This window comes from Macrosteles quadrilineatus, unplaced genomic scaffold, assembly GCF_028750875.1.
Source record: "Macrosteles quadrilineatus isolate MER2022 unplaced genomic scaffold, UCM_ALF_1.0 Scaffold_2__2_contigs__length_208266976, whole genome shotgun sequence".
NCBI lineage: Eukaryota > Metazoa > Arthropoda > Insecta > Hemiptera > Cicadellidae > Macrosteles > Macrosteles quadrilineatus.
Genome location: NW_026542595.1, coordinates 156,054,606 through 156,081,623, shown reverse-complemented (window position 1 = coordinate 156,081,623; position 27,018 = coordinate 156,054,606). Strand labels below are relative to the sequence as shown.

General features: G+C 32.9%; 1 protein-coding gene across 3 annotated transcripts; it reads right to left on the bottom strand.

Annotated features, from left to right (window-relative positions):
* Positions 1-474: 474 nt before the first annotated feature.
* Positions 475-23,426, bottom strand: LOC128986014 (SH3 domain-binding glutamic acid-rich protein homolog). Of its 3 annotated transcripts, XR_008490094.1 has the most exons (7): positions 23,235-23,426; positions 16,630-16,812; positions 12,967-13,089; positions 10,315-10,358; positions 9,142-9,247; positions 4,740-4,794; positions 2,612-2,651 (listed from the first exon to the last, which is right to left on the bottom strand). XR_008490094.1 is itself a non-coding variant. In XM_054406086.1 (6 exons), the coding sequence occupies exons 1-6, from the start codon at positions 23,277-23,279 to the stop codon at positions 2,580-2,582; spliced, it is 522 nt and encodes a 173-aa protein (XP_054262061.1). In that variant the 5' UTR covers positions 23,280-23,425; the 3' UTR covers positions 475-2,579. The 3 variants fall into 3 exon arrangements, 2 of the variants coding, with proteins under 2 accessions (XP_054262061.1, XP_054262062.1); XM_054406086.1 differs by lacking the exon at positions 9,142-9,247 and having other exon boundaries at positions 475-2,651; positions 23,235-23,425; XM_054406087.1 differs by lacking the exons at positions 4,740-4,794; positions 9,142-9,247; positions 10,315-10,358 and having other exon boundaries at positions 475-2,651; positions 23,235-23,425.
* Between the last annotated feature and the right edge of the window lie 3,592 nt (positions 23,427-27,018).

Below are 27,018 nucleotides of genomic sequence, written 5' to 3'. Positions count from 1 at the left end.
CACTCACTTATAGATTTGATATATTTTAGAGATTATGATGTACATATTATAAATTAAGAATTTAATAGATGGATGAAGCTCTAACTGTGAGTGCTTAAATTGTTATGTACTATAACTCTTATTTCTATATCTCAAAACGAACGGAGATGAAAGGAAATGGTATAAATAGGTAATATAGGACAAAGTTCATCAAAACACCAAAACAAGTAGTTTTCCCCTACTTTATTGGAATATGTATATATCACTGTGTGTGGATAGCCATAGTGAATGCGTTTCTTGGTATTGAGTGTTAAACTTGTTTTTCGCCATATTTATAAAACAGGAAATTTCTTTATCTCGGAAACCCTTTCAAATGCAGGTCTGATTGAAAATTTGTCTCCACCTTTATTCGTTTTCAGAGTAGTCATAGCGTACAGAACAAATTTAATGTTAGGCCTAGACGTTTGGTATTTTAGTTAAATAAAAAGAGAACAATTATAAGCAATATTGTTTATTGACGAAAAGTGAACATAATACTAAATAAAGACAATAGGAGCATAAAATTATGTTGAAATAAAATAAAATATAAATCTCAATTTAACATTGAATAAATAAAGCAATCAATAATGACACCTTATAATGCAAGATGAAAAGAGATGATAAACAAATAAAGACTATATAATCTGCGTATAGAATACTATAATATATAACAATGTTAAATCAACTCGTGATAAAAAATTATAGCGTTAAATTTATTTACAGCGTATAATTAACACATAGGACAGTAGGAGTAGATCAAGAGAATAGACACTTACAAAACATACACTAATACGCAGGTGAAATGAACTTAACAGTTCACACCAAACATAATACATTGAGCAGGTCGGCCAAAAATGTTAAGCCAGTGCTTGTACAACCTCCAGTCTTTCATTAACTAGGATAAACTAAAGTGCAACAACAGTTTGCAGAACTGTAACCAAGCTGAAAAGGACTTTGTGTTATAGTACTAATTCACATACATCTTTGGGATTCGATTTTTACATGTGTTATTATGTTAAAACTTTCTTGGTTACTTACTACACAGTTAAAAATAATACTTCGGGGCAGTGGAGGCTTTAAGCTACCTTATGTTAGTTTATAAGTAGGCAATGTCTAAACTACAACTAAATTTTTGTTATATTATATTAATGTTTACCCAATTATTTTTTTTTTTTTAGTTAAAGGAACTGGCCATTACAGCACATGCACCTAGATCATCACAAATATTAAAAACAGTTTAATTAGTCGTTATTTCCTTTTCAAAAATAGTTTTATAATAACTATCAGTTTTATCAGTTTGGCTTGGATGATAATGTTAGGTTAAAATGCAGATGCTTAGAATGCAAACATTAAAACTTTGTGATATTAAAATTTCAGAAAAACTACAAATTAAAATTAATATAACTAGGCTAAAATTAAATTTTACTATACTTTTTCACCACATTACAGTAAATTGGTCTAAATAAATAAAAAAACCATTTTTATTTGAAAAAATCTAAATCTCACAATGTCAAATAACATTGACCTTTGTTATAATAATAATAAATAAATTTGTCATGTCAATAATACAAGTTTAAAATATACCATTTATGGCTTCTTTGACACACTAGAAGATATATATATTTATTCTTCATAAAAAATCATGCAGCATGCAGGTATAAAACTAATGATACATAAAATATAAAATCCAAAAACCTAACACCCATGAAAAGTTACGTCATTTGAGCTTGAATGAAACTACTGTACTTTTAAAGACTAGCGAAATGAGGTTGCATCAAAACATTAGTAAAACTACTTTCTTGGTATAAAACTGGATGTAAATATTTACTATAATAGTTTTGGTTCGCACATAACAACAATTGACACAGGATTTACTACTAGTCAACTAGATGATTTGCAATGAAACTTATCAATTATACAAACTTTTACTATATAAACAATAAATTCACACTCCATTTGGTGGAATTTCTCTCATTGTTTAACTAAAAAATATTAGTTCTCAAAATGTATTCCAATTTCTTTTATACATTTGTAATAGTACAGTACTAATAAGTACGTTAAATGAGTCATCTATTTACCAAATTGGACATATTAAAAACCAATTGCAACATCAAACAAAATACAATTTAATTTCAGTTACCGTAATAATTAACTAAACTATTTTTCCACAAAATAAATATGTTTCGCTCCTCTCGTAACACTACTTAATTATGTACCAATGATTACATAAATTATGGCTTTTTCGTGATTTGTCAATAGATACATGTAGATGATCAAGATTTCATAAAATCTTTATGTTATTCAAAACCATTATTAACATTAATTCACATAGTTTTTTCTTCTTCTGTACTGACAGTCTGACTGAACCAAAAATGTTTAAATAGTTTATTTTCAAACTTTGAAATAATCCAACATCAAACCTCCATCAAAAGATGTAAATTTATGAAAAAAGATAGCTTTGAAAGACCTGAAAAAGGTGCCATGCAAACTAAAATCTCAAACGAAATGGGATGACAAAATAAATAAATGAAGAAGTCTTTATATTCTGCTTCGGCAGCGATTCACTCTTCCTCCTCTTCATGTTCCCCATCATCCTCCTCCTTAGCAACTACTTCTTCCTCTTCTTTTACTGGCTGAAACAAAATGTAAAACGTTAATAGGTGATTAAAGAGGAAAATCTTGACAGTCAACTATATCTAAAATACATGAAGAAGTTTTTTTAAACACTACTCCTCCCTTATTTGTGGGCCAATTTCAACGTTTGAGGTGTCAAAAGATTCGTCTCAATTTGCAGTTTTGCAATAAGGTTTTAGAATTTAAAGGTTCCCACTATTAAGGGCGCGAGGTACTATCAAAGGTCGATAATTCCCCATTAAAATTACATACAACCAATTTTAAAATAAAAAAAAAACAGGTTTTTATAAAGAGAAACCGCAGTTTTTTGGGAGTAAATATTGATGTTTGTAATATTCAGGAGGTTATAGACCAATGTAAACAGTTAATCATTTTTGTTGGAAGATCAGAAAATGGCTCATTGAAAGCAGGAGGAAGAGACAACTACCGTAATAAGAGATCTTATTCATATGAGAAGAGTAGAAGAAGAGAGGTCTGGTCTAACATTAAGGAATCCAAATACACTCACTTGGAGAGATGAATAATATTTGCCAGTTCTGTTGTGCAACTTATTTTCTAAGTGAAAAAATACACATAGAAAAAAAGCCTACACATCATTTGTCTCAGTGGTAAAGTAAACTTGGCTAATGTCAGATCAAATGAATACATGTAAGAAATGTTAACTGGTACAGCTATGGGTACAGTAAGTCGGGAAAAATTTGTAGAAAACAAGACCAGATTCTGAAATATGATATAATATACAAGGAGTGTTTATTATATCAAACTGTTATTAACAGTGTGAGTATTTCCATTAGTTACATAAGCTTTTCTTTGAGTCTTTTAAAACTCATAAAAAATTATGGATGTACCGGTACTAATAATTGCTCAATTTCGAGCAACAGGTACACTAATACATTATAATTTTTTGCTTGGGAAATGTGTGACGAGACTACGCGGACATGATAAGATTATTCTGAGTGAGGGGATTAAGAGGTTTTAAAGTACTAAGATTCACAGTAGTTATAAAAATAGGTTTAATAGATATGTTATTAGAATATCTACAGTATTCTTCTTTGTAATGTTTAGGTTTTACTGACATTCTCAACTGTTATTTAACAATTTCTCCCTCCAAAGTTTGTATTTTTTTTTATGATTATCAATTCAACTAAGGGCTTCTTAGGGGGGAGCTTAATCACAATGAATGTTGTCATAATTTTTACAAGCAAAGAAATCTTTATATGCAACCAATCTGGGAACCCCTGTTAGGCCGCGTGTGATAGCACCACAATGCACATAAAGTAGTAAAACGAATTTGTAATGGGAAAATGTTAGTACAGAAAGATTGAAGAAGAAGTCTGTGCGATAGTCATTGTCAAAACGATGTTTTTTTTTTAATTTATATTGAGTTAGTTTCTTTGAAACTTTTATAAACGGTGACTTTTTATGGAGGGTCTTGTTGCCAAGGTTCCACTGTAAAATCCCTAATCAGGAGTAAAACCCACAAACTGAGGATTTGGATTAAACTTGAGCTGAAGAAAATGCAGACGACCAGTGAAGGTGGCAGGGATATGTTGAAGCTGCTCGATATTTTCTTAATACAGACATTAGCTTAACACTACAGAATTTCTGATCTGTTACAAAATTGTAAAAGTAGCCTACTGTTAAATTGTATTGTAAGTAAAGTATGTAAACAGTGGTAACAGCAGTGTTAAGATAGTTAGGCGATTGGTTTCAAACCAGCAATTTATAGCTAATTAGTCTTGAACGCTACTGTGAACCGCTACTGTGAATTTACTTAGTTATAAATTGCCCTGAGAGTTTAAGTAAGTAATGTAAGTAGCTTTATACTAATTCTCTTACACAACAACTACCAATTGTTAACTAAAAATTAATTTTATAACAAAAACGTTATTCATTGAAGTGTTGATTCAACTGTCTATCTAATTGCTACATAAAACAAATTTTTAGTAGTTTACAAGATTAAATGCATCTTAGTTATCACACAAAGTTCCTAAGTCTAGTAAAAACACCAGAGGTAGTATTGTCAATATCAGCAGGCCAGTTAGTTCCAGGCAATATCACTGTTAACAGTAAACGTGAAATATCACCTCTGTATTGTTATCAACGACCATCTCACTGTCCTCCGCTGGTGGATTCTCCTGGCTAACAACAATAAAAAATGATTTTACCAAATCACTAAAAATGTAACACAGTAAAAAAATTCTTTATAGGCCTACACAATGTAGGCTACTGTAAATGTGTTAAGTTTTATGATTAGATAGTTTAAAGGAGCACAAAATGTTTAACGAGGAAGGCAAGGAAATTTGTTTGGCACCTGGGAAGCTTTCCTTGACTCATTGAGCTGCACAAGATATTATCAAAAGTAAGTGACTCAATTTTAACCGATCATATAGTAATCTGTAGTTGGTTTGTTTCAATAATTAAATTACTTTAAGTAAGATCGGGATCAGCCTATGCACTGCACAGTGATAAATAAATCTTAACTGCAATACTTAACCTTTGAATAGACTTCAGAGAAAAATGGCACTAAGTTCAAAAATAATTAAAAAAATTATCTTAAAGATATTCCATGAATCCTTTCTGAGATCCCAGGCTTAATTTTTTTTTTGTATTTTAGTTTTATGAAAATAAATAGGCCTGGCTTATTTTTTGTTTGATTTCAACAACATTATTGAATAGTATCTCTTTCATAAATAACTATGCACTAACAAACTCAAGCCAAAATTAACTAGTTAATAAAAATTGATGCAACATCTTTAATGTCCAAGTAAAATCACAACTAAGCTATGTGTTGGCCTGTATAAAAACAGTCCAAGTGTTAGTCGCAATCTGTTACATATTTTGTCAAACAATTTCATCCATTTAATGAACAGCAAGACGTAAAATGATGAAAACGCTTACCGAAAAACAGAAAATTACAGCTGAAAAACATCTCTCAAAGATGTTATCACAACTGCTTTTGCTCCGAGTGATTTTCTCACAAAAATCTTACAATTGGCTGTCCAAACTTGGTAGTTTTTCGCCCGTGCTATATCATTCGCTATCTTAAAAAGCCTTTGGCTCTTCAGTGAGAGTGATTCGCTTACACTCACTGGAACTTTGTCAACAAAGCCTAGGTCTGCAGCTGTTAGAATTCTCCTCGCCTTGAATTTTCTCAGAAACTCTTCTTTGACAAACCGTCTGATAAACTTTACCACAATTGGTCGATTGGCAATATTCATTGGGTCAAAACAATCTGATCTATGTGCACAATTGATAGTGGCTATTGAGAAATCAAAGAACTCTATGACCTTAGCCATCTTTAGGATGATTTTCTCAATATTTTCGTTTTCAAACTCTGGAACCCCAGTGATAACGAGGTTGTTTCTGTATGAATATTGCTTTATATCAACATCAGTAGGCTTGATAGGTGCAAACTGTGAAAACTTTGGAACCTTCAGGATCCTTCGTGGTGGTCTGATATAGTTCAAGTTAAAACTCATCTGTGTCAATGAATTTGAATTACTTATATTTTCATACTTAGTATATAGAAAACTAAACTATTAATGTTTGCTGTGATTATTTGCAAATCAAGTTTTTACTAACGTTGAGGAAGTCAGACTTATTCAAACATTGACATAGTAAAGATACAAACACCAACACAACAGAACTAATACAAGATAAGATTTTGTTGTCATGCAATGATGAGTAGGAAAGGCAATAAATGACAGAGTAATCAGACATCAAATAACAATGATTCACAAACAATCTTATGAATGAGTAACCAATGTATCTGACCATACACTGACAAACCACAAGTAACATGACACAGCCGATGTGATGTAGACTACATTATATACATTTCCTGGTAAACAAATTAGTTCACCATGAACACTTCTTCCCGTTTCTATTATTTTCTGAAATGGCAGACTATCCCAAGGTGAGAATTTTTGGGAAGTTTTGGGAAATTGCAACAACTTAGATTTGGAGGGGAGGTTTGAGGGAGTTAACATTAGAATTTTATACGACACCGGGTGTAAAAGATTTCTATTTATCTTTGGGTTCCATAGCTGCTCCCTGACAGTAGAGGTTAAATCTAAAACTAACTTTAGAAAGCTATGTAATAATGTAAAATGTAATTTTTTTAAACACCTTTAAAGATTAAATTTATACTGCTAACATGTATTAAGACAGTATTTCAAACTTTCTCCGACTCAGCCAATTCAAGGAGTTTATAAGTACATCAAGGAGAGAAATGTGACTTTTTGCTAGATATATCAGCTTATTTCCCCCTAAAATAACAAATAACAGTACAGTGGACCACTGACCTCACATTAACCGATAATTGGATTACCTCCCCTCGCGCATAAAATATTACAGTTTTTTAGCCGACCTTGTTTTGAGATCAGTTTGGTTTAACCGCAGTTTTTTAGGAATCTCGGCATTTCCGCTCCATCGCTCGGTGATGGGAACAATACGCTAAACTCTACCAGAATGTTACAGGCTATAAATAAACATCCTGTCTCCTAAAGAAACAGCTGCTTTTATCTTTAATTTTGACAATAATTTCTGTAGCCTACTGTCTTACGATGGATTTAAAACATCAACTAATACTACTAAAATAGGTATTGAAAAAGATTTTTTTGACACATGCTTACGATTCCACTGAAAGTATTTGACTTTACCGTGTTTTGGTTATTTATTTATTATTTATTTGGTTATTTATTTATTACTTTTCCATCGTCAGGAAGTAAAGTGTAATTTATTTTGTAAATAATACACGCACAACTTCAGAATAGTGATTATGTAATTCAAAAAGAATAGCTTTTAATTTTTTAAAGCATTTAGGGAAAGCCCATTTTAACCGACCTAGGTCCGGTCCCATTAGGGTCGGTTAAGAGGGAGTTAAATTTGCGGGGAGTTAAAAAAATCCACTATATTTTATAACCAACACCATTGAAAAATCTTTAAAAAGCTTAATAAGCCTTAGTAATTTATCAAATATATCACCTTAATTCAATTACTTAAACTCAAATCTCTTTATTTTTGGCTGTTTCAAACTGCATAATAGTGTCAACAAAAATTTATCATTTATCAAAAATGCTGTGTTCCAAAAATTTCTCAAATTAATTACAATAACTTATACAAGTATTAAGATTAAAGATATTTTACAAACACAATTTTCCCTTAGTCAAAAGTGAAAACGAATAGTACTGTCAACTGGCCAGAGTAAAAAAATGTTGCGTTGTAAACAAGACATTAAATAGCTAAGAGAGAAAGAGATCGCTTGCCAAACTATTTGATTCGTTACCAAACACCGACCTTCATTGTTCACTAATTCAGTAGGTTCATTATTTATTCTCCGACCATTCAAACACATGTGGATGGTTTATATCTGTTAAATATACCAACTCATCTCTGCAATACAAAATTCACATAGCAGTGAGACTTTTTTTAAATTTAGCAATATTGGAGAAATAACTGTCTAATTTGTATAGCAGATAAGACAAAAACTTGTGAAAGTTGTTCACAATATTTCAGCCATAAATATTACGCTATTAGTTTTACTGAACCAGTAACTGTAATTATGTTTTATTAATCTAAAATTGTATTTAGTAAGGTATTATGAGTTAATGTTAAAAACTCTTTATTAAAAATAACATTATTTATTATTTAAGAAAACAAGCCACATTCAGTTAATGTTATATTTGATTTTTTTAGTATTTTAACTTCACTGTCACTTTATTTGTTGAGAAAAAATATCTTAGTTTCGAGTTATCATAAAAAGGAGCACAAGCCCATTCAAAGTTTTATGGAAATAATTATTAATATTGTCATTGATAAAAATTGTCAAAATGCAAAATACCTTGCAACAGAATGCCGAAGATTTTAGTGAATATTTTTAAAGTTCATTCCTATTACCCTATTAAACTTCCAACTGCTTAAACCAACAGAATAAACCCTAGAGATTTTGTAAGAAGCATATCTTTACACCATTGTTTCTCAAAAGTGTAGTTAGCTTACAGCGTTTAACTTCCGAAATATGAACAGACAATCATGAAAATAAGAAAACAAACTGCCATGTAGCGATGTGGTACGAGTATGAGACAGTGAATAACAAAGTAAATGATTGCCTTTTGATATCTCTTCCTGATGTATTGCCCATTATGATGTGAGAAAAGCTAGACTTCAATGTGTTAGTTCTTTGGTGTTGGTTAAGGCAAAGTTTTTTTATGGTTGTAATACCATAGGATATGTATACAAGTTTGTTAATATAGTCAATTCCTATCAATTTTGCTCAACCTGTGCAGCGACACATATAAATGTTTCTTTCCTGTCCCTACCCAGGGTTTCTCCTTGTCTATATCCAACAAACTTCAGATTTTAATTAGGCCTACTGTTGGTTTAAGCAGCTTTCACTATACACCATGTCCAACCATGTGTCTCGTCATGATGCCAAAGTTTTCATTAGTGTTAAATGCATTTATGCTTTTACATTACGATTCTTACTCAGACTAACACCGGACACTTTTCTACTCCTTTTATTGGATTCGGTTGAAAATTGATACGAATCTTAAGCTGAAATGTCAACTGTGGTCTGGACACTCGGCTCAATCTAGAAGCAGAGAGGAGGCAAAGTAATCAAAAGAGATAGCAGGAGAAGGTAGCAACCAGAAGTAAGCAATTTGGTAACAGCTCTGGAAGATTGGGAGGTTTTAAAGCATAAGCATGTTCTTTAAATCTGCATGAGTTTATTTCTGGTGAATAATAACCTTGGATTTGCCCCACCACATAAGACTCGTGTGTGTGTAATGCACGTTGAATTCACAGTACTGATGTATTTTCAGTGACAAAACCAGGACTTAGTTTCTTTATTGTAATTGTATTACTTGTACACATTTTGGCAATTAATTAGTAATTGTCATTCATTGTACATTTATGTATGTATAGCCCGTTATTGATTGATATGTTTATTAATAGCTTTACCATTAGAATCTATTTTTAGCTTTATCTTGTTATCTTTTAGAGTTATATTGTTGAGGAGGAAGGACTAGTCATGGGTCTGATTAGATATCCTAATATCACTTGTCCTTCAGTAGAAAACATACAGACAGAAACTGGCATTAAATATACCATCCAAAACAGGAATTTTTAAAACTGTTGTACAAGCTTTTGTGGCCATGATTCACACAGTTCTTAAAAGCGTATTTTGAATGGGAAATAAATATGTATAACATAAACAAACTCACCGAGATATCAAAATAACAGAAACATTGAAACTAAATTTGCATTTCATTGTTTTAATTTGCCACTTTAAAGTGATTAACCAAGCATTTGAAAAATGTAAGCTAAACTATTATTGAAATTTGTGGGTAATCATTTTGTTGTCATGGAAAGAACCAGTGTTTACCTCCTAAAATCCATCTCAGAACTAAAGAGCCCGGAGGCGGACTCCTAAATTGATATTGTAACGAGAACTGCCTTAGAAATCCTGGTTTCATTGATAATTTTTAACAAGATTTTGCTCATTTGATTTGGTGGTCTTTGTGTGTTGGAAAGGCAAGGCAGCACCAGATTTTTTTACAGCAGAATTGATGCACCATTGTTTTATTTTATAATTTAAAAAGTATCAAACAGATTTAAAGAACTTAAGAGCAAAGAGCAAATTTTGGAAAAAATTACCTTTCTGGTACCAGTTGATCTCCTCCTTCCTTTTCTGCTGAGTTCTGAAAAAGTCGACAGTATCGGTAAATTGTGTAATTGTGTCCTGTTGAATATTCAGAGGCTGCTATAGCTTTACTGTCACCGCTTAATTTATCTTGAACTGTTTTTAAATCGGCTGTTTCTATTCTACGGATGTTTCTTATAATTGACAATCTATTTAAAAACAAAATGTTGCCTTTTTGCATTTATTTCAAAAGTTTTCTTTTTCCTTTTCTTCTGTATTTTAGAAGTGATTAGTGATTTTTAACCTTTTTCAAGTTAAGTGACAAAGCGATAAATTGTTTACCTTCAGTAGGAAAGATACTTGTAATTTTTTAAATTTGGAGGTAAATGAAATTAAATTAAATAAAAATCCTTTATTTCAACAGGCAAAGTTAGGCCATAGATAAAACATACTCCCTTAGTAGATTAGTCATCCTAATGGAACAGCTGAAGCCAATTTTATTGTTAGTTCTGTACGTCCAACTATAGAGGTTATGTTTTGTTTACAATTTGTTTCTTGTTATTGCAGTCATTTAAAACCTCGTTTAACCTAATAAAACGATATAATCATAAACAATAACTGGTCTCCTAGTTATATAACCAAATAGTAAAGCACAAATCATGAAAATAACCGTAAAATAATAGAAACAAAATGTTGTCTACACTAGCGATCTGTGTGGACGTACATGAACTAGACGCAAAAAACAAGCATCAAAATTTACAATAGGATGAGGAGTCTACTTGTGTTGCTTAGTCTATGGTTAGGCCCACATGGCCCTTTCTTACGCTTAACTTGCAGGAACTGGTATGCAATATTATATTGAAAACCATCTGACATGTAAGGCAAGTTGGTTTTCCTAAAATGTATAAGAGAACCAAACAATGTTAGAAAATAGTGTTCTCTCAAACATACTAGTTTTGAGTTACCAAATGTGTGATAACTAAGCACTACTATTTAGACTTTTGGTTAAGCACACAATGATTCCACAAGTAATATTTCAATACATGTGAATTTAACTGTAAAATAAATTATTTGTTCTGCATAGCCTATCTGTCCTACTGTAGAAAGTTTTTTTTTTTGTAAACTTACTATTAACAGAAAAAAAGCTAGGTAATTTTGACATAGGTTTCATAAGTCGGTAGGCTATATATTAAAACAATATTTTTTCTCTCTCTAAAACCTAGTAGCCTAAGTTATTATAATTTCATTCAAAGACAAAATGAACGATTTGAAAATGATTTCATAACAAAAGAATAACAAATAGGACACTTACACAAACAAACAATTCAAATCACAAATACACAATGACAAAACAATGACAAGAAATTGAAGAAATCAAAGTACGAGCAGGAAACAGAAAATATAAATTTATTAAATGAAGACATGCAATTTTTTTTTCAAAACAAAAAAAAACTTTATTAAATAAAAAGAATAGTGCAAAACTAAGATTTTCTGTTTGCTTTCATTATAACAGCTATTAATGCCAACAACGCAAGCATGTTCATAAGTTTTATTTAATTGTGTAATCGTCTTAGCATCTAGATTAACAGTGACATATGTGTTTATTACATGGCTTTTAAAAGCAAGAAAAGGTATTTTAGTGTGTCGGAGTTTGTTACTTTGGTAATGGTCTTAGCATCTAGACTAACAGTGACATAGGTGTTTATTAAATGGCTTTTAAAAGCAAGAAAATGTACAGTATTAAGTGTGTCGGAGTTTGTTAAATGGCTTTTTAAAGCAAGAAAAGGTATTTAGTGAGTCAGAGTTTGTCTAGACTGGAGCCGTTGTGACTGTTCAATTGAAACTTCCCTACCCAAGTATACATTTACTTTGAGGACTATCACTTGAATGTTTGTGGAAGTTGTACACAGTCATTATGGCTATAGTTTCAGTAAAATAAAATAAAAACAAAACACTTTTTCCTGCTTTGTTGTAGCCTGGCTATTTGATTAACTGTGACAGACTTGTTTATTGAATGACTAACGTAGCCATTGACTAAACATGTCTGTCACAGTTAATCAAGTAGCCAGACAAACACAACTTACATAGGTACTCAATTAAAAAACAAATTATAAACATGCCTTTCCCATTGTTGGAATAAATAGCCGTTTTGATAAAGGCAAACAGAAAATCTATTTTTTATGGTTTTGCACCAATACTTTTGAAACACCGGGTATATTGCAGTATAATAAGATATAGGCCTAAAATGTGCATTTTTAAATTTTTACACAGAAAATTATAATCTCTCAAGATATTTTGTAAAATAGTAGAAAAAGTATAACTTTAATAATGCAACAGTTTGGTTGAACGTCTATAAAATTAAATATAAAGGTTTCTTTCAGAAAGTAGTTTTTTACATCCACTTTCATCTTAACTTGAAGAGTTAAAAAATGTATCATGTGACAAAACTTTGAGCAGATCAATCGTTTACAACATTTTTTTAATGTTATAGATGGACTTTTTTCTTATTATAATTTAAATGCCAAAACATTAATTGCTACTTTTAAGAATTCTTTATATCTTAAGAGTTTTAATTTCTTTCAAAATGATATTCATATTTAGTCTGTAGAAATTTAGAAAATTTGTATTTTTAATACTTCACCTTGGTTAAGCTATCGTGCACTTACCTCTCGACTAGAAGTGTTTCCATTTGCGACGTGTCCATTTTCAACACTTGCTGATGAGGCGGGAACTTTCAGAAACTTTTCCAGTTCGTCATTCTCATTTGCGAGATCAAACTCGTCATAGTCCTGAAAAACGTTTGTGAACTCAATATTTCATGATGCAAATCAACAAGGAGAATCTATCAACCTTATAGGCTGTCTTAGGACTCACAAAAAGTTGATAGTCTATTCTTTAAAAATCCCTAACTTTAATCTTATAGTGTACCAAAACTTATAAGGATCATTTAATTTTAAGGGAACAGTTAAGGAGAACACAGATATTATAGTTGTGATACAGTAGAGTCCCGTTAGTCCGAAATGGTTGGGACCGGGCCCATTTCGGATTAAACGTTTTTTTTAATTTTGAAAAAAAAAATTAAATTTTTTTTATTTTTTGAAATTTTTTGTCTTAGGACGCAGGCACGAGCCTGGAATTGTTTTCCACATTACTTAAGGCTAGAACTAGTGGCTGCAGCATTATCACTTACAGTTATAAAATCCATTTGTGATTTGGTGGACGAAAATGAAAAATGTTACAGTAATAAAAAAAATTGTGAAATATTTAATAAAATACTCTACAAAAAAGTCTATCTCACCCGGCCGCTACAGAATACGTTGACAAGGTACAGCTAACTGTGTTAAAAGTTTAATAAAAAAAACTTTAACAAAATTCAAAAAATTTCAAGTTTCGAAAAATTTCAAAAAAAACTAAAATAAATTTCAAAAAAATTTCGAAAAATTTCAAAAAAATTTCGAAAAATTTCAAAAAAATTTTGAAAAATTTCAAAAAATTTTCAAAAATTTTAATTTTTTTTATAAAAAAAATTTAAAAATTTTTTTTTTGGTTTCGGATTAAGCGGACTTTCGGATTACCGAAGTTCGGATTATCGGGACTCCACTGTATTGGATATTGGAGAACACAGAGGAATATTGATTCATTGGATATTATAGTTGTCGCCACAAGAATTTTTAAATTTTATATCTTATTTTATAAATACCTACTAAATCCCAATATACTATTATGTTTTTACACAAATGATTATTAGGGACACTGTGTTATCACTGTTTGTATATCCAATGTTTAGAGGTCTGTCATCGGCAGTAGGCCTGATTGTGCCACTGCCATTTCACTATAACTAGAATAGGCCTACTATTACTGGGCCAGCTGCTAAGATTTTGAAGTTAGTTACCATCAGGCCTACTGCCAATGACAGACCTCCAAAAAGTTCTATATTTGAACAGTGATATCACCTATAGTTATATTAATTTGTGTTAAGATATCAATCATAAAAATCATTAATAAGGCTTAAAAATAAAAATTTTGGGTGGAGCCACCAGATCCTAAATTGCTATGTAACAGAAGAGAGTCAACCAACTGAAATTGTTTTATTTAACTATAGAAAACTAATATTCTAAGATTATATTTACAAACAATAAAACATAATGTAAACAATACTGAGCTAGGCTAATTAATTTACAGCTGTATACACAAGGCACGAAGGGCTTTTGAAAAAAAAAAAAATTTCGCCTGGGCCACAGTCTTCATTGGTCTTAACAAGGCCTTTGATTGTGTTGACCATGAGATCTTGCTACATAAGTTTGAAATTTATGGAATTAGAAACAGTGCTCTAAATATTTTGTGGTCTTATTTAACAAATCGTAGACAGGTATATGCTGATGGTGAATTGTCCTCCATCGCCCTCAGCAACTGCGGGGTACCTCAAGGCTCTGTTTTGGGATCCCTTCTGTTTTTAATTGCCATAAATGATCTACCCATGACTCTTAGTTGCAATTCCTATCTAACATTGGGACAAAGAGTTGTAGAATGAGTAAAACAAAGAAAAGTCATAAAATTCAGGGCCTAAAATGTCTAAATAAATTGCCCGAAAAATTTCTATCCCTTCCTTACAAAGTTTTTAAAACAAATTTCTATCGCTTCCTTACAAAGTTTTTAAAGCTAAAATTCATATGTGGCTAGTAAACAACCCATTCTACAAACTAAACGGTTGTTTTAGAACTTCCTAAACCTTTAAATATAGTTGCGCTCATCTGCATATATTTTATAATCTCTTTGTATCTATTGTTCTTTTATTTTTTATTTTATTATTTAATGTTCTACCTGTAATCTTCCTTGATGAATGTTTACCAGCATAATATTATAATACCTTATATTGACTATTCCATTTATGGAATAGTCAACATAAGTAAATTGCATATTATACAATTTATTGTATTGTCTATTGGGAAATAAACCTTTGATTTTATTTTAACAGTAAAAGGAATCAGCGCCGTCCTTAGGGTGGAGCGAGAGGAGCGGCTGCGCGAGGCCTGCCCGGCGAGGCCTTAAGTACTATCGGTAGAAATAAGTTAATGTTTTGGAATGAAAATAAAAAAATAAAAGACAGACAGATACATGTGCCTAAAATATGTCTTATTTATTATGAATTAGCCTATATCAATTGTTGTATCGATTAAAAACCTACGAACGACATTTAAAACACAAAAGAATATCAAACAACGTTTGACAGCTCGGCGGCGATAACGGAACCCGAGCCTCGCGGCAGCCACCGAGCCACCCCGGTGAATTTGAGTGAGTCATACGCTTACTCTCTGGTACTGGTGCCAGTGCCTGGCGCGCCAACACCACGCAACCATGGCGCCACCGACGAACCTGTCATATGGTGGGGGATGGTGGGGGGGGTCCACTTTGGAATTGGAACAATAATATGTGCAATTAGCTATAATATTAACGGCCATTTACAGAGTGTAAAAGATTCATTTGTTTCATCAAAATGCTTAAAATGACGAATTTGCAAGTATCTCATTGACAATTATTTATGTAATATTTTTTACCTTTAAAACACCCTTCACAGACCAACTGCCGAAAACACAATAAACCTAACTTTACAAAAAATAAATAAACAAGATAGCCTATAAGCATTTACTATTAATTGTCGTCCCACCACTTTGTTTAATTTACAAAGTGTTAATTCAATTCACAATCCACAGTATAGGAGAAGTGTTAATTTTTTTTTATTAATGATTGTAAAGAATTTCGTGTGCAATATTTATGATATCCACTTTGGAATTGGAACAATAATGTGTAATTAGCAATAATATTCACGCCCATTTTCAGAGTGTAAAATATTCATTTTTTTCGTCAAAGTGCTTAAAATGACGACTTTACAAGTATAATTTTACAAAAATTTTCAGGAGGGGACCCCCGGATCCCCACCCTCAGCTGGGTAGTACTCCGTACCCCCCAGACCCCCTGGTGAGCTTAGTTAAACAAGGCCTCGCAATTGTGTATTGCCCCAGGCCTCGCATTTTATAAAGACGGCTCTGAAAGGAATCTAAGTATAAAAAGTGTTTACTACTACACTTATAACTAGCCTGGACCAGTTATCTAGGTCTACTTATTTAAGTGTATGTTGTTCTTAAGATGATCTCATTATTTGGTTAGGTTAGTTTAAATCTTTTAGCACAATTGGTTATATAAAATGTCTTGTGGTATGGAACTTTGTTTACAAGTTTCTTCTGACTAGTATACGTTTAGTAGCTGGAGGTGTGAATGTTAGGTGAGTAGACTTTCATACAACTAGGCCTAAGTACAAGGTTTACACTCACCCCGCAGTAGGTTTCATCGTTGAATATTTGTGGAGGCAGTGGGTGTTTTGCATCCTTGGCATTGCTGTTTTGTTGCATGAACTCTTTCTCAGATTCTTTGCCAGGCTCTGTGATATCGATTACTTCATAAGGGATGTGTTTGCTTTCCAGAATCATACAAACTCTCTGTTGTCGTTTCTTCACCTGAAAACACAAGTTATGTTTAAGTTAGGACCACTTCCAAAAAAATGTTATTGCTAGGTAAAATTGTTATTGTCCTAGTAAAAAATAATATTCAATTCCGATACTTGACTAGACTGTCTACACGCATCCCTATTTCTGACAGGGACATTGTAACTTAGGCACAGAGAAGTAATTTTTATTACATCTCTGTGGTGTAGGGTATTCCGTATACCAGCATTCGTGTTACATGTTGTTTGAGTTTAAAATGGCACGTCATAAGTTTAATGCTGAATTTATCACTGAATTAGATTACAAGACTTAAAACTGAATCACCACTTAAATCCCACCACTCAGAGGTTGCTCAAAAGCTCTTTTTTTGCAAATAACCTTGTAAATGGCGAGGAATTCGACCAAAGTGGAAGGTAATATACTGAAAGAGAATTAAATTTGCTACAAATTACTAAAATGCATTCCTTGAAAATACTGAATAATGGCAGCCAAAAGTAAACAGATGATTTGCGGGCAAATCCCATGGTGATGGGAGTAGTTACTGGGCCCAGCAACTCAGGTTTTCAACTAAATCACTCGACCCCCTCTCAACTGATCTTTTTTTACTGACTCGTCCATTGCTTGACTCGCCTACATGTCTACAACAAGCGAGTTAGAGAGTGAGAGACAAATCGATGAAATCGTATACTGACTCGCCCGCCGTACTCGACCCGTGTACGAACCAGGCTTAACTTAGCCTATGACACAAGAGAGGGTTGATTCTTACAATTTTTAAATACCTAAAGGACTAAACAAACATTAAAGATAATATGAGTTTTTAGAAGACTGGGCATAGTAGGCCTATGCGTGATGGGGTGCGATGTGGGTATGTGTGATGTACTGTAGTTTAGGATGTTGGATGATGGGCGTTTTAATATGTATTAAAACTCTTCTTATCATCTAAGATTTTATATTCATTAGGCTACATGTCAAGTAGGTACCTACTTTAAATTGTTTGTTAAACCTTATTCAAATTTGAGTTATTAGTTGAGTTACGAGCATCGATAGTTTATGTTTTTGAAACTTAGATGTTTATCTATCGATATTTAACTTAATAGCCTCAGCCTATAAGTTTTGCTTGGATGTTTAAACGTTACGCTTAACAAGAAATTGAATTTTCGTATGTAGGGTCCTGGGCCTATTTTTATTTTAAGTTCAAGGCCTAATAAAAGGCTGATGAAATATCGAATAGGGGTAGGCCTACATACTAGCCTACCAACTCAAGGGAGTGTTTTTAATCATTGCTAGTAGAGTAGGTATGCTGATAATTATCTGAGGCAGTGCAGAGAGCAGACAAAAAACTGAAAAAACATTGATGTTTTAGCAACGAAAACATCAATGATTTGACAACTGATATCATCTGTACATCGATGGTTGACATAGAGATTACCGGTACCATTGATGGTTGACCTATCGATGCTCATCCCTAGTTAAGTTATTAGAAAATATTAACCATGATTAACTTCAAGGACTTTTCTCTGCTTAGTTTTTATTGTACCTAAGTTATATTTTTGTAAATGATAAGCTAGGGTCCATGGCTAATGAAAATTAGTCAGTGCCTCAGATGGGGGTATGACGTCACCACCAACCCGGACAGTGCTGCTTTTAATTCACACAGCTAGAAAAGACCCATAACAGAATCTATGTTTTGCCTAGAAATTCAATTAGTTAGTTATAACTTAGCCTATGGCCTTAAGTTATATTGATCATGAAATCGTTTGTTCAATATTTAACTTAGCCTATATTGAGTAAACATAACTTAAGTTATAGCCTAGTCTATGTCATTTGTCATACCGACCTATGTATTTAATAATAGTCCTACACAGTAGACTCCCTCTTATCCAGACACCTTTTAACCAGACATTGGTTAAACCGGACTAAACTCGGCGGAAATGACATCTCCTTAACCATAAAATTTTTATCAGCACATCGGTTTGACCAGACTAGATTGGCAGGAAGTGGATAGTACCAAAGGCTGCACTTTACTTGACGTCCTACACTCATTCGAATGAAAATATCAATCGATATTTTGATTAATCGATTGCGGGCCATTCCATGTCAAGTCATCCAGGGGTTGTCACCCACTAGTCACAGATTTTAATGAAAATTTGTACATATAATTTAGGCATTTAGATAGGATAAAATCCAAAATTTCAGTTCATTATATCAAACGGTTTCAGAGATATGGCTATTTGAAGTTTTGAGCAAATTTAGTTTCCGAGGTCCAATTTGATGCTAAGGGAGCGTGCATGTATTCTCGTCTTTCTATGTAGAATGGACAATTTTTAAGCTAGAGGCCTCAAATTTGACTCATATATCCAAAATTTAACGCATAATCATATAGTACAATTGAAATGATAACTATTACCTACTATCACCCAAAAAAAAATTCCTAAATACAAATAATTCGATTTTTCCGAAATCGGAACATTGAGTCATACAAAAGGTTTCATAACAAAAATCTCTCTCCAGATAAACCTATAAAACTATATATCACTGAAAAGAGGATAAAATTATCTTTCAAATGGTATAATAACATGAGTGGTGTTTTGATTATTAACATTGTTATCACACGTGAAAGTCAAAAATTAAATTTGATTAACCTAAAAATTTCATTTGATGCCGAATATGGATGATGAATTTAAATAATACAAAAGGTTCATCAATTTAATTTATGTTTGTACAAATGACTAGAAATCTAAAAATATGAAACAAAATATTGGGTCCTTAAGTTGTTATTTTTGTATGAATTAAATTTTTACTTATAAAAAGCCCTAACTAAATTGTCCTATATCCTACATTATTTTTACCTAAATAAAGGCTTATTATAGCTTTACAAGCAATTACAATTACATTTTTTGCAAAATTTATAAGTTAACCACTCTTAATAACAAATAAAAAATATGTAGGGCCTATTATTAATTTTTATAGATCAAACTTCAATGTTAAATTATGTGTTAAAAAATAAAAATAAAATTGTATGACATATTTAATACACAATCAATGTTTGTAACCAGAGTTTACCAGTGAATGTGACCAGTGTCTGTGTGTGTTGGTGTGTTTGTGTTTAAAATTATCTTTCAAATGTTATAAAAATAAGAATGGGGTTTGGAGTATTAACATTTTTATTACTCATCAAAGTCAAAAGAAAACAACTTGATTGAAACGTAAAACAAAACCAAATACATCCTATTTTTGTCGTAAATTTTTTGTAATTTTTTGTAAGCTCTTTGTCAATATCTTCGTCACTATCATGAAATGCAGAATTTTTTTTCATTTTTTGAACCAGTGTTTACAACAATCAATAACTTTCTACAATTGCTGCACAAAAGCTTTCCTGGCACTAAAGTTACCTATGTCTTTAAGTTCTTTAACTTCTTTTGCCTTCCCTAGAGAAATCACTCTTAAATCTTTGTCAAGGATACCACATGTTTTTTAAATGGGTCACAGCATGATTTTTTTTATATATTTCAAAAAGTAACAAAAATGATGAGAACAAATTGAATCATTTTTATTATATTGATTATTTGTGTGCCACCTTAATGTTTATAGTTATTCATTTGAAAGATTTTCAAAATAAAATGAACATTTTTTTCTTGTGTTAAGTTAATGTAAAATTTTCACAAGGAGAGTCTGACAGTTTACCTACTGTACAAATCAAATTAGTTCTTAGCCTACTTGACTTGGTGCAGCAATACCTTCCATGATAAACATTTTTTAACGTTTAACCGGCAATGGGGTGAAGAAGTAGGCCTATATGGGACTGTTCACATATGCACGGCATGTGTCATGGTCAGTTAATCACTTGCCCGGCTGCTGTGTACAAGTCGAGGGATGCCGGGCACCCCCTCGGCGAAGGCCGGCTGCCGGTGTCGGGTAAACAAGCCGGCTTTAGTAGTGGGTGTAGCGGCCCAATGTGACATAACATATAACCATATATGTGTGTTCACATATAACCAGCACCTGCCGTCTGTCGGGTGCACCAAGTGTACTTTTAGTTCAGTTGTTTGTAGTTATTTGAGTATTACTTTTGGTTTTGTTCGCAATGTTTTGGTCATGTCGGAAATAGACATTGATCTACTTGTTAATTTAGTTCAAGAGCAGAATAGACTTTTTAAACTTAATTTTTACTCAATTTTATTTTATTTTTTTATTTTATTTTATTACACAACACTGAATTAAATTTTACTCAAATTCAAATTGAGTGAAATAAAAAAAATCCAAATATAAATACAGTTTCAATAAAAGTAATTTCGAAGTATCATTGCAATTGCTCTGTTACATTCCATTTCCATCCCTACGACACACAAGTTTCACAAGCTGGAGTACAACTGCCAGAGTGCCGGTGTCGGCGTAACGTGAAAGGTGCACCCAAGCCAGTGCCGGTTAGAAGTCGGTTTAACGGCATGCCGGATAGATGTGAAACAAGCCTTTCATGTTTAGCCTTTCTCGAATATTTCATGTTTCATGTCATCACAGGAGTGACAAACACACCAACACACACAGACACTGGTCACATTCACTGATATAAACTCTGGTTAAACATTGATTATGTATAAAATTTTATTTTTATTTTTTTAACACATAATTTAATATTTTGATCTATAAAAATTAATATAAATATTTTTTTATTTGTTATTGAGAGTGGTAAACTTATAAATTTTGCATAAAATGTAATTGTAATTGCTTGTAAAGCTATAATTAGCCTTTATTTAGGTAAAAGTAATGTAGGATATAGGACGATTTAGTTAGGGCTTTTTATAAGTAAATATTTAATTCATACAAAAAATAACAACTTAAGGATCCAATTTTTTGTTTCATATTTTTAGATTTCTAGTCATTTGTACAAACATATATTAAATTGATGAACCTTTTGTATTATTTAAGTTCATCATCCATATTCGGCATCAAATGAAATTTTTAGGTTAATCAAATTTAATTTTTGACTTTCACGTGTGATAACAATGTTAATACTCAAAACCCCACTCATGTTATCATACCATTTGAAAGATAATTTTATCCTCTTTCCAGTGATATATAGGCTAGTTTTATAGGTTTATCTGGAGAGAGATTTTTGTTATGAAACCTTTTGTAACTCAATGTTCCGATTTCGGAAAAATCGAATTATTTGTATTTAGGAATTTTTTTTGGGTGATTATAGGTAATAGTTATCATTTCACTTGTGTAATATGATTCTGCATTAGGTTTTGGATATATAGGTAAAATTTGAAGCCCATATCTTCAAAATTGTCCTTTTTACATAGAAAGACAAGAATATATGCATTTCAGTGTAGCGCAAAAATATGCCTCGGAAACTGAATTTGTGTGAAACTTAAAATGGCCGTATCTCTGAAGCCCTTGGTCAGAATGAGATAAAATTTTGGATTTCTTCTTACCTATATGTATATATTATCTATGCAAAATGTTATTGAAATCAGAAAACCTTGGGTGACAAGTCTACTTTTGGCTGGATGATTTGGCGTGGAATGAGCCTTGCTTCATTCGATATATCGTTTGGTTAGTTAGGTACAGAAAGGTTAACCTAACCTAACTAACCAAACGATATATCGAATGAAACAATCGAATGAAAATATTGAATCGAAAAAAAAAAACAATCGAATGAGTGTAGGACGTCAAGTAAAGTGCAGCCGTACCAAAATGACTGTTCTTGTGGGAAAGATTTGAGACCAGTTACCAGTATCACGTTTCTAAATACAGTGCTCTCCTAAATTTAGGTTAAATAATGTAGACAGTATTAAAACGGTCCGTTTTATCGAGTTTTTGGGGACGTCGGTTTAACCGGAAAACCCGTTATCCGGACCGTAACTTAAGAATACTCGGTCCTGAGGAATCAGGATGAGAGGGAGTCTGTAGGTAATATAAGCCAATATTACCTAAAATAGGCTATAAACTTACTAAATTTACACAGTAGGCCTACATCTTACACAGAAATCACATAGTAATTTCTTAACATTCAATAAGCCGACACTTCAAACTTTGTTTCTTATTTAAAGCAAAGCTATTAAATGCAAAATGTCTATTGGAACATTATTTTAAGGCTATTGATAAACAGATGTATAACTAAAGCCCAGTGGCTGATTCTGTTTTGTAAGCTTATTGTCTTCTGGTAGGCTATGTTTAAAACTTAAGTTAGGCCTAGCCTAGTCAGGACATAGGAACTTAACTTAGTGGTTTATTGAAATTTACTTTAAGAAGTTAATGAAAATAGTTCAATGCTTGGTAATACAATAAAACACAATTGTAACCATTAGATATGGTACTCCGTTCTTTTGGCAAGTTAATTGGTTATGGTTCATGGTTGACTCATCCTACCATTAAATTAAACCATACAAGGTTAAGTTAGCCGAGTATACTTAACAAATCCATGTTGTTACCTCTTTGTTTCCTGATATTAGAGATATAAAAACTCTTACACCCATTTTAGATAATATAATGAACTGTCACAACCACGGTAGAAATAGACACAGCAACTTCAAAATATCCCTAAAACAAAAATACAGTACTAACAAAGACAGACGCTCCCTGCAAAAATGTCGAGTCCCAGTCTCAGTCAGTTCAGTCAGACAACCCTGACAACAGCTGTTGAGTGTTGAGCTGTGGTCATGATTCTTAAAATTAAAAGCCAGGCAGGCAGTGCACTGGCAGGCAGGAAAAATACTGGCAAAAACATTTGGTCTTCAATGTTGCCAACAGCGCAGTCAACATGAACAATTAATCCTATTATAGTATATGAAAGTGAAAGGGTATCTATTTTTGTAGGGAAGGTCTTATAAAGGGGTGGTTTATCATTCTAAGCTAACGACGATTATACACTCATCAACGGATTCGAAGGATTATATCCCATAGCTATGATAAAGTTTTTACAATACAACATTTCAGAACTGCGAAAGAATGAACACAACAAACCCTCCATGAGTCCAAAAATAGTCGAAGCTATCCTGGATTCAAATTCCTCGGAGCTATTACAATGAAATGTGCTACAGAGTTAAATGAATATGAGCTACTGGTATTGGCTATGGGACCCCACGTTTTTTTCGTAGATACCATTTGGTATCTTCAGGCACTTCTGAGGTAATTTCCATCAAATTGGATACAGCATTTCTTTACAGGCTAAAACTGTGCATGATGACATTTTTTTAGTATCTTAGATCAGTTAGTACCGGTACGGCGGTACACAGTAGGAGGGACTTGAGTACTGGTAACTAGTAACTACAAGCATGCGCGGGGTTATGCCACCCAGGGGGGTGTTAACAGCTCAAGCTAACAACCCTGCGGCCAGATGGCCAGATGATGGCATATGCTATATTAGGTAGCTACTGTTATGCTCACCATGGTTGCAACCAAACTTGTAAAATTATGACAAAATTATTGTTCATGGTATCTCATATCCCCACCGCGGTTATAAGGGTTAGGTGTACCATTGAGTTGTAATCTCTACATCTCTGTGTATAGTAGTAATCAGTCCAGTAAATTTATAATAAAAAGCTTAAAATGTGAATTTTGTCCATACAGCACCGATTTGTATTGTAAAGAAAAAAGAAAAATCTCTTTTCTACTACTTGATTGATCTCTTCAAATACAAATTAATTCACGCCTACACATGAAATCTATTTATCTATCTATATATTAATAGGCAAGCATGTTTCTTTAAAACCTTTTTTCTCAGCTCGTGTGAATCGTAGGGAAAATCTACGCATACCGTTGGAAAGCTATTTTCCTGTAGGTGTGCAGAATCCCTTTATAAATTTAAATAGGCTCAAAGATAAGCACAAAAAATGAGTTTAAAAATTTGAAAAAATTAACATGGATCTTATGCGTTGCTATGCTGGTTACGAAATAACAACGAAATATAAACAGAAAATCAAAACAAATGGAGGAAACTCCAATCACATGTTTTATTTACAGTGTGGGGTGAAAATAGATAAGTGAGTACATTACATATTTTTGGTCGAGTTTCGACCACTGGACGACCTCTCGTACTTATTTAATACGCAAGCAGGATTTTTGTGACAATTACTCCTCCGAAACTACTGAACCGATTGTCATGTTTTTGGTGTCATTGGAAAGAGTGTAGCGTGAAGTTGTGCAGGAAACATTTTACAACACTTTTTAGGGAAATAATGAGAGAGTGAGGCCCTGGAGCCCTTTAAAGTTTCGTATTTCTCCATAAGATTAACATTGGAAACAAAAATTGTTATGAAACTCCAGCTGCTGTTGTCAGAAATCAAAAGTGAGAAGAAGAGCATAGGTTAATCCTAAACAGTCAATAAGTTTGCTAATATATTACACTTAGCAATTGCTCGAATTCGAGCAACAGGGACACTAGTATAATTTAATATTCCATAAAGGCGTGAAAACACAAAAAGTTTCCCCTTGATGGGGTTTAAATGAATTTAATTTAATATATGACTTATGAGGACGTTAATTACACAGAGCCAGCGCAATGGAATTTGATGTAATGAGTGTGGGCCATTATAATTAAATTACCTCAGAAGTCCATGGGGATCTTGGGAGATCTGATAATGGACCTCCTCCAATCACCAACACTTCTTAACAATTAATATACCTTTATTGCTTTATTACGTGACAAGAGAATAGATAATGAATCCTTTAAATATTTAAACTGCTATAGAGAAGTTGTGAAAATTGTTGAATAGGTACACAGTACTGATAAAGTAATTTTTTATGTTACTTCTTCAGGTCCGTGAAGTTGGCGTACCCATATTAGCGTATCCACTTTTGATCATACCAATCGTTAGTTCATCGTTAGTTCTCGATAGTTCCCAAATTTTTTCGTTAGTTCTCAAAAAATAAAAAAGTTATAGCCGATAATAAGTGGGTACACTAACTCACACTTCCGTGTTCTAGCGCACGCCGTTTCCTGATGAGCAATGTTTACATCTAAAGGGTGTCCCAATAAGAACGCCGGATTTCAGGAGCGTCTTATCCTTATCTGTATTTCAATAGGAATTCCCTAACTATCAGCGATGTTATCAGTATTAGGTCCCATTTGTAGTCATGAATCGCTACACGACGGATCAACGCGTGGTTATGGTTAAAGTGCACTACAAGTACGGGGAATGTTTCGCTGAAACGGTGCGGAAGCTGCGCGTTATTTTCGGCCGGGACAATGCACCAAATGAGTCATCTGTCCGAAGATTGATTTCTAAGTTCGAAGAATCTGGCTCAGTTTTGGACATTAAAAGACCAGTGCGCAGTCGGTCAGGACGCTCCCTTGAAAATATTGAGGCTGTACATGATAGTGTAGAGGACAACGCAAGAAAATCGATTCGTCGGCGAAGTCAGCAGTTAGGCCTAGCTCGGAGCACAGTACAAAGAATTTTGGTAAAAGACCTTCACATGTTCCCTTACAAAATTAAACTAACACAAGAAATCAAGCCAAGAGATCCCGTAAAACGGCTTGAATTTGTAAACTGGGTGGTGGGCAATCAAGATGAAAATGACGCGTTTTCAAAAACTTTGCTGTTCAGTGATGAAGCACACTTTCATCTAAGCGGTTATGTAAATAAGCAAAACTGTAGAATTTGGGGAACTGAAAATCCTCGCCTCATTGCAGAAAACCCGTTATATCCTCCGCGTGTTACAGTTTGGTGTGGGTTTTGGTCAAATGGAGTCATTGGTCCATACTTCTTTGAAAACGAGGATGAAAATGCTTTGACTGTAAATGGTGAACGTTACAGGGAAATGATACGAGAGTTTCTCTGGCCTGAGCTTGAGGAGATGGACCTGGAAAACATGTGGTTTCAACAGGACGGCGCAACATGCCATACTTCTAGAGATTCAATTAATTTGTTGCACGAACGATTCCCAGGACGTGTAATTTCGAAACATGGTGATCGGAACTGGCCAGCAAGATCGTGCGATTTAACACCGTGTGACTACTTTCTTTGGGGATATTTAAAGTCGCTTGTTTTCGCCAATAATCCTCAAACAATCCAAGACCTGAAGGAGGAAATTATTCGTGCGATTAATGGAATTCAACAGGAAGTGTGTGAAAAAGTTATGGAAAACTTTGTCAAGAGATGTCGGGCTTGTCAGCAAGCAGCAGGTGGGCACTTACAAGACATAATATACCATTACTAATCGGAGATACTATACTTTAAGATTCATGTATCATATTGTAAATTTAGCGTGAAA

Bases quoted from the DNA above. Each gene is read 5' to 3' on its own strand.
- LOC128986014 (XM_054406086.1), bottom strand. From the start codon at position 23,279: ATGGGTGTAAGAGTTTTTATATCTCTAATATCAGGAAACAAAGAG. The intron at 16,813-23,234 runs GTAACAACATGG...TTGTGTTTTCAG, and splicing joins TAATATCAGGAAACAAAGAG to GTGAAGAAACGACAACAGAG. The intron at 4,795-10,314 runs GTAATTTTTTCC...TATTGTTGTTAG, and splicing joins GATCAACTGGTACCAGAAAG to CCAGGAGAATCCACCAGCGG.